Here is a 14686-nt window from a genome sequence, read left to right on the forward strand (position 1 = left end):
ATCGTTGCTGCTTCAAACGTATAAATCGTTGTACAAATCACAACCTTTATAAATAGATATCGTTGTCACATTTTGGCTTCCTAAGTAAACATCGTAGTATGATTTAGCAAACTTAAGTACAAATTGTGGTAACTTCATAAATCATAAATACACATGACTACTTCTTCAAATGTATAAATCGTTGCTGCATCGAACGTACAAAGCGCTCCTTCAAATGTACAAATCGTTGTAGAAATCGAACCATTCATAAGTACATATCGTTGTAAATTATAAATTGCTACTGCATTAAATGTATAAATCGTTGTTGCTTTAAATGTATAAATCATAAATCATAAATCATAAATCATAAATCGCTAGATTCGCTACTGCTTCAAATGTATAAATCGTTGTTGCATCGAACAAATCACTACTGTATTAAATGTATAACTCTTTGTTAATTTCAAACTTATAAGTCGTTGTAGAAATTTAGCTTTCATAAGTACATATCGTTGCCTTTCACGACTCTTGTTTCAGTATGAAAATAGGTGTTATTTAGCATGTATAATATAAGCACTTGTAAGATTTTACATTCAGATTTACAAATCGATTTGTTTACATAACGAAAACTTACACAAAACTCACCTTCTAGGACACAAGTTTTGCTAATCCGACAGTGGAGGAGAAACACCTAAAAAGTAGATGCAGTCGATGGTGGCAACGATGCTCCGACTATGCTCCAACGGCAGCATACGACGACAAAGGGTGCTCTGGCGGCAGCAGACGACGGCAAAGGCTGAGTTGTCAAAGGGAACTCCTGTTACAGCAGATGGTGTGTCTTCAAAGGGTGATCCGAAACGTTTAGGATGACATATTGCGAGGAGCTCCTGTTAAAGCAGATAAGTTTACTCCTTAGGGTGAAAACGATGATGATTTTAACCCTTTTTGGAGGGAGGACATTTTGTCCTTTACTCGAAACATCGTTTTATGGTGCTAATGTCGGGAAAGGGTACTTAAGTATTTGCAAACTCTGGCGAGAGGACATTTTTATCCTTTACTCAAAACATTGTTTCATGACGCTAATGGCGGGAAAGGGTACTTAAGTCTTTGCAAACACACGAGACTTCGATGCTAAGTGATGCCGACACACACGGAGAAATGAGCCTCACATGCTTACATACATGGCGCTCATTCCGACCCGAGAACACGCACCTGCGTGTTTTGGAGAGAACATATAACCTGCTTCGCGGGTTGAGCCTTAAGCTGGCAGATGGACAATCAGGGTTCGGTTCTTGTGAAACCCTGCGGGTGTCACTCCCTATGCAAGCCGACACCCAGAATAAGTCTTGGAAGTGAGGGGTTCTAACTACAGAGTTTTACATCTTTATGATAACGACCATAAATGTATGGCAGGCTAAACCAGCACGATCAGGTTTTTGATGTGGTTTCTTTGAGTAATAATAAAAAAAAGAGCTCTGCACACTTGGCGACTCTCTGGGATTGAGGGGTAAGCCCTCAAAGTTTTTTTTCAATGGGAGCTCCACGTGGTTGGTAGGAACTGTCAGTGCAGTCGCTTTGTGGCGAGACGTTGCAGGTTCAAACTCCACTGGTACGTTGAATAATAACTGGTGGGGGGTCTGGCTAACCCCATCTTGCCTTTTAGAAGAAAAAAAAGACATTCAAGTTGGATAACAGGAGAGTTCGATACCTAGACTGTGCGTCCCTTGTTACAAAACAAAACAGCAGGCTTCTGAGAGATGAGAGTGGCAGCTTCAGGATTTTATGCCATTAATTAGAGCATATGGACCGTAGGACTATTTTAATGGTTGGTTTTCTTGTGTAATAAACAAAAGAAATTAAACCAACAGGGGCTCTGCTTGTGTGGCGGGAGCAGTTGGTGCAAGTCACATTGTGTTGGGAGGTTGCAAGTTCGTACCCCAAATGTAAGGTTGTATAACTGAGTAGGGGTCTGCCTAATCTCAGCTTTCTCTATAAAAAAAAAACAAATAAATACAAGACACAAAATGGAGTGAGACACTAATCATATTTGAGATCCAAATTTTCTTATGCACAAGGGCTTGAGGAAATTTCAGGTGGATGGAGATTAAGTGTACTATTTTGTATTCCAAGGTGCTGAGAAGGGGTGGACTAGAGATGATCCCAACCTTCTGCATTTTGAAAAAAAGTGGTCGCTCTTAGGACACATTTGGAATCCAAAAAGATGTAAGAAAAATGATGCAAAATAGAGAAATCGTACAGATTTTCTGACCCTTTCAAACCAGAGAGACTTTTTAGCTGAGAGAGTTTTTCTAAAAAGTATACTTTTTGATAGGAAACGTTCTTCCATGAGGAGGGAGGGGGTGGAGGAATGTTTCCTAATAAGAGAAATTTTATTTATACACTACCCACCACCACCGCCACCCACTACCATCATAACCACCCTCCTCTCTTTCATTTTTTCACATTTTTTCTACTTTGTTTTTCTCATGCTACACAAACAAGTGAAAAACTTTCTTTTCAAAAATTTCTCATATAAAAACCTCTCATAGCCAATTTTTTTTTTCTATCAGAGTTTTTCTCTCTTCCAAACGTGACCCTAAGACCCTAAGACGTGAACCAGCGATTCCTTACTAACACCCTAAATGCTTTTGGTATTGAAGCGTGACCTTGGGGTTGCTAACTCCAGTGCAGTGTTTTGGCAACACCACTGCCCACAAATAGTGCATAGCATAAGAGCACTGGGGAAAACTGCAACAAACCTCCTATTCTAGGCTCCCAAGTAGAGCCTAAATTGTAATATAAGGTGAACAAAGACCCTTGGAAACTTAATGAATTTCTTATCCCCGATTTAAGTGAAATAGCAATTTAGTCCTAATGCAGGAGCAAAACGACACATATCCTGTTTCACATGGTCTATTATATCATTTGAGGTCCATTTTTTTTAGTTTGGATGTTTTGTTATTTTGGGTCATTGTAATGGATATTGAATTTAAGAAATTGATTCATATCCTATTTTAATGATTTAGTAGGATTAGGATTTGCTTTCTTGGTTAGGTGCTTATTTAGATAAGAAACCTGAGTTATCTGGGATTGTTATATCTCATCTATATATATAGACGTGAGGGAAAAGAAGATCAGAGTTGACTAGTGGAAATCCAATGCTTTTAATTTTTAATTTATTTCAATTCATTTCGTGCTTTAGTTAATTTCTTTTAATTTTTATTTATTTCTTGCTATTTTTAGATTTTCTTAGGTTAATCGGAAGAGTAGTTGTAGCTAGATAGTTTTCTCATAAATCGATCAACTGATTTACATCATCAGAGCATGGGATCATCACCTCGATTCTATTCAAGGCATTCAATCACCCATGGATAAACTTGAGAGTGGCATCACACATGGGACTAGGGATGGCAGTGGGGCGGGGCGGAGGACAAGGCCTCCACCCCCGCCCCGCCTCAAGATTAGAACCTCCATCCCCGCACCGGGATGGATTTTAACCTCCATCCCCGTTTCATGTCCTCCATCACCGGTTCAAACGGGGATGGGGCGGGGTGGGGCAGGCCTATTGCGGGGAAAAGTAGCGGGGACGGGACGGGATGGGGCGGGGCGGGGAAAAGTGTATGTCCATCCCCGCCTCCATCCCCGAACGGGGATGGATTTTAATTAACTTTCGTCCCCGCCTCCATCCCCGTTTCATACCCTTCATCCCCGGGGAGAGGCGGGGCAGGGGCCCGCTTTCTCCCGGTCCACTTCCATCCCTACATGGGACCGAAGCAAGGTTAATATAAGACTCCCCAATGGATTTTTCAGATCTGCAACAATCGAGGCAACTTGCTGATAAATTTTTTGGTAACACATGGCCATATTATCTTTCACAATGTTAACACATAGCTGCCATCATCAGAAATGCCATTACCAGTGGATCTTCCATTCCGTTGTACCACCTGCAAGAGTAAGTTGAATCCACTCCATCCTTTGGCTAGAGGTTGGTCAGTGCACCATCATCATCGCATTAAGATCAGCAAACATCCAAACCGTCTGCCGGATACTTCCCCACCTCCTCTCCTTTCCAATTCCAATTGGTCAGAGTGCATGTTGGCAGATATCAACGAGGCTGGGAAGGACAGTCGACCTTTAGCCCAATATTCGGTGCTATGTGGTGAGCTTCAACCCACTGCCAGCCACCACCTGTGGCAGTCAACAAACTGAGTTGGCGGTCCTTCAACCAGTTATCTCTAAAATCGGTTCGACCCATCGATTCCTAGCTCTCTTAATCGTATAGGAACTTGGTTCTCAAACCCTTTTTACCCTTTAACCTTTAGCTAGGTTGGACCCAAATCTGACCTTAAGCTCTATTTTGGACCTAAACCGACTCTGAAACCAATCTAAGCCAATTCACTATGATCCAAATCCCAATTTAAACCAATTGGATCCTATGCAAACTCATCCTCTTACTTGTCCAAGCACCGTCTTGATCCTAAATCTACAAACCTCAACCCAATCTGAAACCCAAAAAAAATCCACAATCCCCAAGATCCATTCTTACGAAGGTCCAACTCCATCATAAAGTTGACTGAGCAGGTCCAAATCCACATGTCCCAACCTTATCCCAAACAAAAAATGACTCACAAGTTCTAGGATCTAAACATTCATCAAGATCTACAAAGCAATTATTAGAATATTGGATCTGTATTGAATATGGTGACAAGTTAGATATTCTTAAGTTCATAGGCCAACACGGTCCAAATGCATTCTTTAATTGGATTCAAGTAATAAAGCAGATCTTTGAGCAACATCAAATCCTGAAGAATCGAAAAGTTCTCCTAGCCACTATTTCATTTTACGAGATAATTGAATGATGGTGGATGGACGTGCAAGTCACTGGTGGATGCAAAGGTCTAAAAGGAATGTCAGACTGGGTCAAGATAAAACAATTGATGCAGGTCAGGTTTACAGAGACTACTTTTTACTTTTGATCGAAAACATACCCAAACCAAGTTAGATGATACCTTATTATAGAACCTAGCCCAAATGAACTCTATGTAGAACTTGTTCCAAACCCTTTCAATGCCTAGATCCAGTTATTCTAGATTTGGATCCAAAATCTCCTGATGAATCCATTACTGAATTTATAAATAAACCCAATATAGACCTAAACCCAGATAAGTTATATCCAAATCAAAATAAATCTTCCCATGTCTTAATACCCAGAACCCATTGGGTATACCTTCTAGTGAATCCTCTTAAACCAAACCTTGTTTTCGGATGCAAAAGTCCCTCATATCTGATTTCCCCAACCCAGACCTAGTTTAAGTGGCGGTTTTGATTAGAGACCTTTAACAACAACATGTGGAGCATGGACAGATGGATATTTTGGAGTATAGCTGTATTGGATATATTCAATCTATTTGATCCAAATCAGTATAGAAGTCCACATGATTATGGCTGGTTTGAGAAGCATACTTCAGATTTCCTTATAGACTTTGTAATGGATCCTGTTTGTGCCATTCAATTTTTGGAACACTGAAGTGATCCGGTTCTATATTATGCGCTCATAACCTGCAAGGTGGAATGAAATTGGAAGAAACACAAACCAGACTTGAGGGTAAGTCTTCTCTAAATCAAGAAGAATGATGCAGTAGCAGAATGACACATATTTGAGTCCATATGATTCATTTGAACATTTGAGATCCATATTTTATAAAATTTGAATATTTTCTTATTTTGGGTCATTATAATGAATATTGGATCCAAGAAATTGATCAATATCCTATTTTTAACAATTTAGTAAGATTAGGATTTGCTTTCCTAGTTAGGTGCTAATTGATGCAGGAAACCTGAGTCATATGGGATTGTAATATCTCATCTATATATAGATGACAAGGGCAAATAATGAAGATCATAGTTGAGTTTGAAATCCAATATTCTTAATTTTCAGTTTATTTCAATTCATTTCTTTTTTTAGTTTATTTCTTGAATTTTTCTTTTAGTTTTTGCTATTTTTAAATTAATGGTCAAAGTAGTCGTAGTTTGATAGTTTTCTCGTAAATCGAGCAACTGATTTACATCAAGCCCTCACTCTCCACTCTTCCTCAAGGGATGTAAATGGTTTGTATTAGGTTTGGATGTAAGCATTGTGAATTATGACATAATTGTATCTGGTATTATCATCTTGAGAGTTGGATTCAGATGCAGTGGGTAAAAGCTATTATTGATCTTGTTCCAATTAGTGTAATTGGTTACACTTAGGATGTATTTGGATTTGAATTTGAATTCGAATTTAAATGATAAACTCTAGAGTTAAATCCAGCTCTTTTTGTTAATCCAAAATCTTTTGCTAAATTTGACTAAACTATGGTCAATGGACCAAATATTTGTACCATAGTTACCAAAGCTTCTTGAAACAGCATAAGCTCCCTTCAAAAGCATGAAATGGGATTTGACCTTGGACACACACCCATGGTACCAAACTCTCTTTATTTAACTTGAATGCCTTAAGCTAAGCCGCCTAACTAGGTGTGTGGAGTCCTTTGTGAAGGATTATACTTTTTTTTTTTTACATTTGCATTTTTTTAATTATAAATCTACATGTCTATGAATATTCTCCATAGATAAAATCTGTTTTAAACAAAAACCCAAGTTTTAACTAAATTTCATATCACTGCTTACTTTTTCTTTATTATTGCCTTTTATTTGCTTCCTCTCATGTTTTTTTTTTACAGAGAAAGCACCCCTACCAGTTATACAACCATACCATTTGGATTTGAAGATGCAACGCCCCCAACACAAGGTGACTTGTACTAACTGCCAAACAAGCTGAGCCCCGTTGGTGCTTCCTCTTATGCTTTCTAAATGCTTTACACTTCACCTATGTCAGCACTTCAGAAAGATTAGCTCCTCGATTTTTTGATTGAATATACAGTTTTTCTAAATAAAAGGTTTTTGAACGAAAAGCTATTTGCACTCTGCTCTCACACCAAATGTTTAGGGCTTGGCATCAACTTTTGCACTTTCTTATTATTAGGGCACATTTTGTAGTGGGAAAGATATATGAAAAGTGATACCAAAAATGGAAAATAAATGCATCCAAACAAGAGAGACTTTTTTTATGGGAATTTTTTTCTCAAAAGTATACTTTTTTCTATAGAAAACATTTCTCTATAAAGAGGTGGAGAAATGTTTTCTACAAAGAGAAAATGGTGATTTCTACTTCCCACCATTCATCTCACTATCACTACCTACCTCTCGAAAAAACCACCCTCTCCACTATTATTTACCATTTATTACCACCATCACTATCACCCACCTCTTAGAAAACAGCACCGGAGAAGCTCTACCACCCTCACAATCATTGTTCACTAACATCATCACCACCATCCATCTTACCACCACCGTCACCCACCTTTCCAAAAACTGCCCTCCCCACCATCTATCACCCGTCACCATCACTCTCCTCTTGAAAAATGGTGCTGAAGAAGTTACACTACAACCTGCCCTCACGATGATTTTTTCACTATTGTTCATCTTACCATCACCACCTCCCAAAAAACTATGCTAAATAAGTTCCACCACAGTCTTCTCTTCCTCTCTCATTTTTTTAAGGTTTTTTATTTTACTTTTTTTATTTTACCCAAACAAGTAAAAACTTTTTATTTAAAAAAAAATATCATATCAAAACTTCTCATAGGTAATTTGTTTTCCTATGAGTTTTTCTTGCTCCCAAACGTGATCTTATGGTAACCATAATGTGAATTCATTCTGTTGACATCTCTCAATTGTCTGTTTTTTCACCCCCAGTTAAAACCTGAAAATATAAAATTTCAAAGACCTAAAGGTACCGGAACTTCCAATTCGGCTATCCGCTCTTACTTTGATGTACTACGTGTAACTTGTGCTTTGACCACCGCAAGTGAACTATCTCGAGACAGAGAAGCCCCACAAGAATCCGTCCCTGGCGCACTGAAAAGATCGGCAAGGGGGGACGCCGATCGAGAAGGGAGTCGGGGAGGAAGTCACAATGATGATGATGACGGAGCCGCTATCGGGCAAAGGGCAGACGGAGCCTGACCGCTGACAGCTTCGGGCAAAAGAACTTAAGGTTTAGTCACTTCCCACAGAGTTTGAAGCAGGGAGGTGTGGGAGAGAGAGAGAGAGGGAAGAACGGACAGGACGTGGACAAATCGGAAGCGAGCAAACCCACGTTGTTTTGTCACCGCTGAAAACCCTGAGAATTCCCGCCTCTTCGAACGCCCCAGGTACACCTGCGACCGGGAACAGCAGGTCAGTGTCCCCCTTGGGAGGATCGACTGCGCTTTTTCAATCAATTGACCAAAATACCCCCTCGTCCCTTCAATTGTTCTTTTGTAAGCCAAGCCAAGGTAGATGGACCAGTTAAAGTTTCCTTATCTGATCCGGATCTCTCGAGTTCAAATCGGGTTCTGCACAACCATATATCCAAACCATTGTTGTAAGAATCGGTGCGAATTGGCTTCAATCACTCAATCCATATGGAATGGGAAAAAATCAATTCAAAAAGGGTTTATAATCTTTTTTTAAAGGAAGTTTAAAATATTTTTTAATATTTCACTTGCACGTGTCATCTGCTGGTTAAAGATTGGCTGATTAAGCTGGATTCGATTCAGAGTCCAAATCGTTTTGAAAATTGGTTCAGGCCCAATGCGGAATCTGACAAGATTGGGTTAACTAATATAGGAGGCTCCGGATACTGAAGCGAACCAAATGCAAATTAATCTTCACGAACCAATTTGTAGATCCGATCCATTGGCATGACCAGACCGCGTATTGGAAACTGACACCGCACAATCACAGGTCAATGACGGCCAATACTTTAGAAGGGGGTGCGTTCGTCATTTCGGAGAATCTGGGGGACAAGGTGCCGTAAAAGTGGGCAGCGATAAACCCGGCCTTCCTGACGTCAGGGTAGAAAAATGGCCTTCATGTTTCGCACGGCAAATCCGGCACCATGGAGAATTGACGAAAAAGGCCATATCAATGCTAATATTTCTGTGGACACCGCCGGGGGAAGTGGTCGGCTCACGGAGGGACCCGGAATGGCCTTGAAATGGACGGTCCAATTCGGAGATCCATTCCATGGCGTGCTATAAATACCGATCCGAGCAACCGGACTCTGCTCTTGCAATACAAACTGGGCGGATGTGACGAGAGAGAAAGAGAAGAGAAGAAGAAGGAGAACCCTAAATCGAGAGAGGAGAAGAAAAACCGTGAATCGCTATACTGAGAAGTAGGAACGAATCATAGAGTGTTTCGTCGACCTTCTCTCACTCGCTGACGAAACGAGAGATCTAAAGAACGTGCTTTTCGTCGAGCACACTCTCTTCTGATCGCGTAATAAAGTTAGCTTTTTTTTGCCTTTAGTTTTAGAATTGATCGTCTTTTTGTTTTTATCTCTGCGATGTTCTCGATGGAATTTCGGTAGAAGAGACGATTAATGGTGGTTTATTTCTTTATAGACTACGGTTTTGGCTTCCTGGATAAAGACGGTTAGGCAATCGAGGAATCGACGCGAGAACCGGATCTAGAGGACCGAAGAACAGCTAAAGACGCGATTCCCGGAAGGCAAAAACGAGCCGAAACACTTCGGAAGCGGTACAATCGGCGAAACCGAAGAGTAGGAGTTTCTCTGATCGACCAAGTAGCGGGAGCGTGAGAAAAGAAGATAACGAAGTCCAGATTCGGACGATCGGAGGCCGATTACCGAAGAGGGAGAGAGAAATTTGGACTTAGCGGCCAGTTTAGGAGAGTCATTACGTTTCCTCCCATGTAAGATCTTAGAAAATAAGAGTTATTTTGCAGCGAAGTCGGACGAAAATCGGGAATCCTGCGTTTTTCCAATCAATTTAGCCACCAGGAGTTGCTTTGCCGGTCAGTTGCACGAGCAAGCCAATCAATTTACTGTGACTACTGCCGATCTTTTTGCTCGAGAGTTTTCGGTCAAGATCCGGTTTTGCGAGTGAGATAGCGGATCGAATCGGAAAATTTTTGGAAGTTCGAGGAGAGAATCCGGTATTTCTTCTTTCCATGCACGGTACGCTCTCGCTGTTCTTGATTTCCTTTCGTCGTTTTGCCTTTCTCTATTCTCTTTCTTCTTCTTTTTAAATCTTCTGTCCTTGTTTTCTCTCCTTTTCTCCTTCTGGTCCACTCTATTTTCGTGAAAAGAGAAAAGAGGAGGAAATTTTCAGGAGAAAATGAATTTCGTAAGTTCAGGATTTGACACCGTAATCGACTTCTGTAAAACGGAAATCTGTCATTCACGATCTGATCGTGCCCTTTTCCAAAATCAGAAAGGAGCAGTCGCTTTTTCAGCACTTGATAACAGAAAGAAGAGAAAGGGCTATGACTCGAACGTCGCTTCGTGATTTGACTCATTTCTCCTTCTCATTTTTTTTTCTTAATATACTGCCAGCAATATCGTCGTCTTCGAATTCCCCCTGCGCGGCCTGCAAGTTCTTGAGGCGTAAATGCACGCCGGAGTGCATCTTCGCTCCCTACTTCCCGCCGGATACCCCCCAGAAGTTCGCCAATGTCCACAAGGTCTTCGGCGCGAGCAACGTGAGTAAGCTGCTCAACGAGCTCCACCCACGCCAGCGGGAGGACGCCGTGAACTCCCTTGCCTACGAGGCCGAAGCTCGGCTCAGCGACCCCGTCTATGGGTGCGTCGGGATCATCTCGCTACTGCAGCACCAGCTTAAGCAGCTCCAAACTGACCTCGCTGCAGCCAGATCGGAGCTCTCCCGGTACATGGCTGCCTCAGGCATGACAGGCCCCCTTCCAGCCTCCTTCCTTCAAGCTGCCGCCATCGCGGCACACCAGCAGCAGCAATACTACCAACAGAATGCGGCGCCTTCCAGATCTCTTCGGATCGGGGTGAGTTTCGTTCCCTCGTCGAGGGAACAATTGTATACGGAGCAACAGCAGATTGTGGAGTCCGAACAGATGGCCGCTGCTGCGGCTGTGGTGACCGCTAGAGAGCAACAAGAGATGATGAGGAACTATGAACATAGCGGTCTTGCACGGTTCAGAAGCCCTGGGTTCGAGCAAGGAGTTGGTGGAGGGGGAGATGGTGAGGGAATAGCGTTTAACCACTTGGCCTTGTCTCCATCATCGTCAGCCGGGTATGTGAACCAATTTCAAGCTCATCAGCAGAGAACGGGAGGTGGGGAGAGGTAGAAAGAAAGTACAAAACCCTAGGTGGCGTAAACACAGAAGTCGCTTTCACATGAACCCTGCCGCAATCGACTTCAACGAGTGCCACCGTAATGGCCTCATGGGTCGCCATTTCCATCCTTCCACGATAAGAAACTAACCCGAGGAATTCTTCCCTCGATCCCGACACTCTTTCTTGAGAGATTAGAAACGTACCGTTTAGCCTTTTTCCCGAGTTTTTTTAAAATTGACATTTTCTCTGAGTACATTATTCGGAATTTACTTTAGTAATAACTCAACAATTCCAATTCTTCCTTATTACGCTGTGAGGGCATGATATGAAAAACATCTTCATCTTCAAGGTGGTTTTATGAAAAGGAGGTTGAGGAAGTTGCACAAATATTGCCTTCAGTTAATCACAGTAGCCGGATGCTTAGTGTGTCCATCCGCATAAGACTTCAATCCCTTGTGAATATTCCTTTTTCCAGGTCTGGTTACCTATCTTGTTTTACTTCTCTAACATGACCAATTTGTACCAAACGTTTGCGCGTAACATTCATTGAATATGGATTCTGTATTCAGAGTGATTGTCCCCACCAGAAGCAAGAACGCGTTCCTTTTTCGACAGTAGTTAATGGCATGACCATTATGGCTTTAGGTCTGCAAAACTCACTACTCGAACAGTTTCATCTTCAGACACCAAAACTCATTTATAGAAAAATGATTTAATTGAAAATGTTCTTTGCCGCGATTGCTTTATCCGCGTTCAGATAGTCGAATGCGGAAAACAATGGCCATTCTGCTCCTTTTACTGCAAAAGTTTTTTGGTTAAAACATTTTGCATATTATCCATTTTCCAAGGTGCTCACCCCCTCTGGAAGCAGGGAACAAGTAGCCAACAGCATCACCTTAATGGTTTCATATTTGCAAAACCCAATACTCGGATGAACAATTTATAATTGAAAATTGTTTTTTCTGTCTAACTGGTAGTCTTCCCTTCTTTGGATGCAGAAAGTTTCATATGAATATAACAGATGTTGAGACCAAACCTCACTAACTTTTGATTTTGAAAACGTAGTGGCAATGCCTTGGCTGCTTTTAACAAGAAAATGGCATTCAATTTTGGTCAGATTATTGGATTTGTCTTCAGCTAGTCAGATGTGGAAACAAGGCCTTTGTCTCATATTACTGGAAGCATTTCAGTGAAAACCTTTGCATATCCGCCTCTCTCACACACATTATGGTCCTCTCATCTCTTTGCAGTCTCATCCAGCTTGGTCACCCCTTTCGCCAAGATGCAAGAAGACAAAGGGAAGAAGTGGGGAAGAAGTCAAAAGATCCAAGCTTTACTTTCTTACGTTATCTCAATATATTTTGTCTGATGACATTCCTTGGTAGATGCGCTAAATTCGCATTATCAACTTTTTCAATTTTCTAAATCAGTCTTTCTGCCTCCCTCTTTTCGTTACGATTCCGCAGCTCTCTCTCTCTCTCTCTCTCTCTCTCTCTCTCTCTCTCTTTGCGTGTGGATTTTCTGATATGCTTGACATTTCCATGTAAGATCTCCTGATACCACCGATACCGCCTACGCCGGAGAAGGTAGTAATAGCAGTATCTTCATTCTTTGGGAACACAATCTATTCATTTTTTTCCATTTCCATATTTTCCCCATTAATGATCTCTCAGAACCTGTGATGATGCCCGCATTAATGTCCCAATTCTTGCTGACCGCTCCTCTCTTTTTCTTCAGCAGGACCGTAATGTTGCTTTCTTCATACATGGCAATGAAATGAGAGTAAGTCCCTCTTTGTTGAATACCATAAGTATGCGACCCTCGAGAAACCACTGTGAATTATCATGCACTTTGAATGGAATTATACTTGATGCTGTCACTTTCAAACTCTTTTAAACAATATAAGTTTCTTATAAGCTTATCAATAAACAACCATTTAGAATTTTTTTTACGTGGGGTCCGTAAATTAGGCCTCTGTACATGAGGTTTTAGTAGAACTTAGTTAAAATTAGAAGATTTGTTTCTCTTTTGAATGCTTCATATGCAATTGTTCCTTTCTCTCACTGTTTCTGTCAACTGCAGCAATCTCTCCTCCGACCATGGTGCCGGAGTTAATCAAGCGAGGTTCTTCAGTTTGTAGGTGCCTCTATAAACTAAGGATTCAAGGAACATTTTAGGTGAGTTGCATCGTTTTTATCCTTTGAGTTTCAGCTTCTTACCTGGAGAACTAATGGTCTCAATGAGTTGCTCATCAAGTGTTTGCTGTTTCTCTGTGGTTTCTGAATCTGTTAATGGGAATTATTAATTACCATCCTTAGGTTATTATTTATTTACATGAAACACTATGGAATTTTTCTATTCAAATGAGAACCATTTCTCTCTCTCTCTCTCTCTCAATGGTGAAGCCTTTTTCAGCTAGAAACTTGCATAGAAGCCTTGCAATTGAAGCCTTCTCCAATTATCTATTTGTAAAAAAATTGGTCATTTTTAAGTGCTGTTAGTAGATGCCACAGAAGGAAGATATCATTTCTTTGAAGCATCCCCAGGAAAAGTGATGTCTTTGTTATTACCCAAGAATACTTGAATGATTGTTCATATGCCAATCATGGTTGTGGTAAACGTATGACATGTAAGATGAAGTTTTTTTTTGATAAACGACATGTAAGATGAAGTTATTTAGAAAAGTACTATTCTTTCTCCGGTCACAATGTGTAGTGAAAAACTTCAAAATGCAGCAAGGGAATAAGGAACTAGAACAAAAGCATGTTTTTGCAAAAGCGAAAATGGCAGAAATAAAGTACTTCATTTTAAGCTTTCACTTACTTAAATGCTTGTGGAATATCTTTTTTGTTGAAAAAAGAGAATCAGTGCATATGCCATGGCTTCTTTTATTCTCAAAAAAAAAAAAAAATAGATAAAGAAAACGAGGATCAACCATTGCATTTAATCATTTGCTCTCCTATCTACATGAGATCCGACCTCAGCCATTCAACTTCATGCTTAATCTGATGTCTAGCTGTAGACAGATGTGAAGGAGACGAGTATTTGAACTTTTACCCGCAAATAATGCTGTGTTTCTTCCAACCATACATACCACAAACGTTGAGTGAGACACTTTCCCCATATAAATTAATAGCAATTTCTTGCACAACCTATTTATGCTTCTGGCCTAAATAATCTCTATTTAAGTCAGTTTCACATTACAGCCCAAATTTAGATCCGTCCAATCGATCGATCTTCTGCACAGCATGCAGGTAAATGACTAACAACGACGTCCTTTATAAGAACGATCTAAGATTGAACTTTATTTAAGTAGATCAAACAAAGAAGGATTAATTCATTAGAAGAGATGCCTTGACTATGAACTCTTTCACCAAAAGATAATCATATCTTTATGACAATCTGCTGCTGGATGGCCTTGACATCAACTCAAACCACTATAACAACAGAAACTCTTGTGTTCACAAGACGCAAATCGTATATAGAGTTGACAAGTTATGCATTGGTCATTCC

General features: G+C 40.6%; 1 protein-coding gene across 1 annotated transcript in view; it reads left to right on the forward strand.

Annotated features, from left to right (window-relative positions):
- Positions 1-13875, forward strand: part of LOC149847880 (uncharacterized) — a 35957-nt gene extending 22082 nt beyond the window's left edge. The window contains exons 4-5 of the mRNA XM_090002572.1: positions 10421-11129; positions 13256-13875. Coding sequence (XP_089858698.1) covers positions 10421-11129; positions 13256-13313 — 767 coding nt within the window. The 3' untranslated portion in view covers positions 13314-13875. The remainder of the gene's footprint in view (positions 1-10420; positions 11130-13255) is intronic.
- The last annotated feature ends 811 nt before the right edge of the window (positions 13876-14686 follow it).

Source organism: Nuphar pumila, chromosome 1 (assembly GCF_984573655.1).
Source record: "Nuphar pumila chromosome 1, dmNupPumi1.hap1.1, whole genome shotgun sequence".
Lineage (NCBI taxonomy): Eukaryota > Viridiplantae > Streptophyta > Magnoliopsida > Nymphaeales > Nymphaeaceae > Nuphar > Nuphar pumila.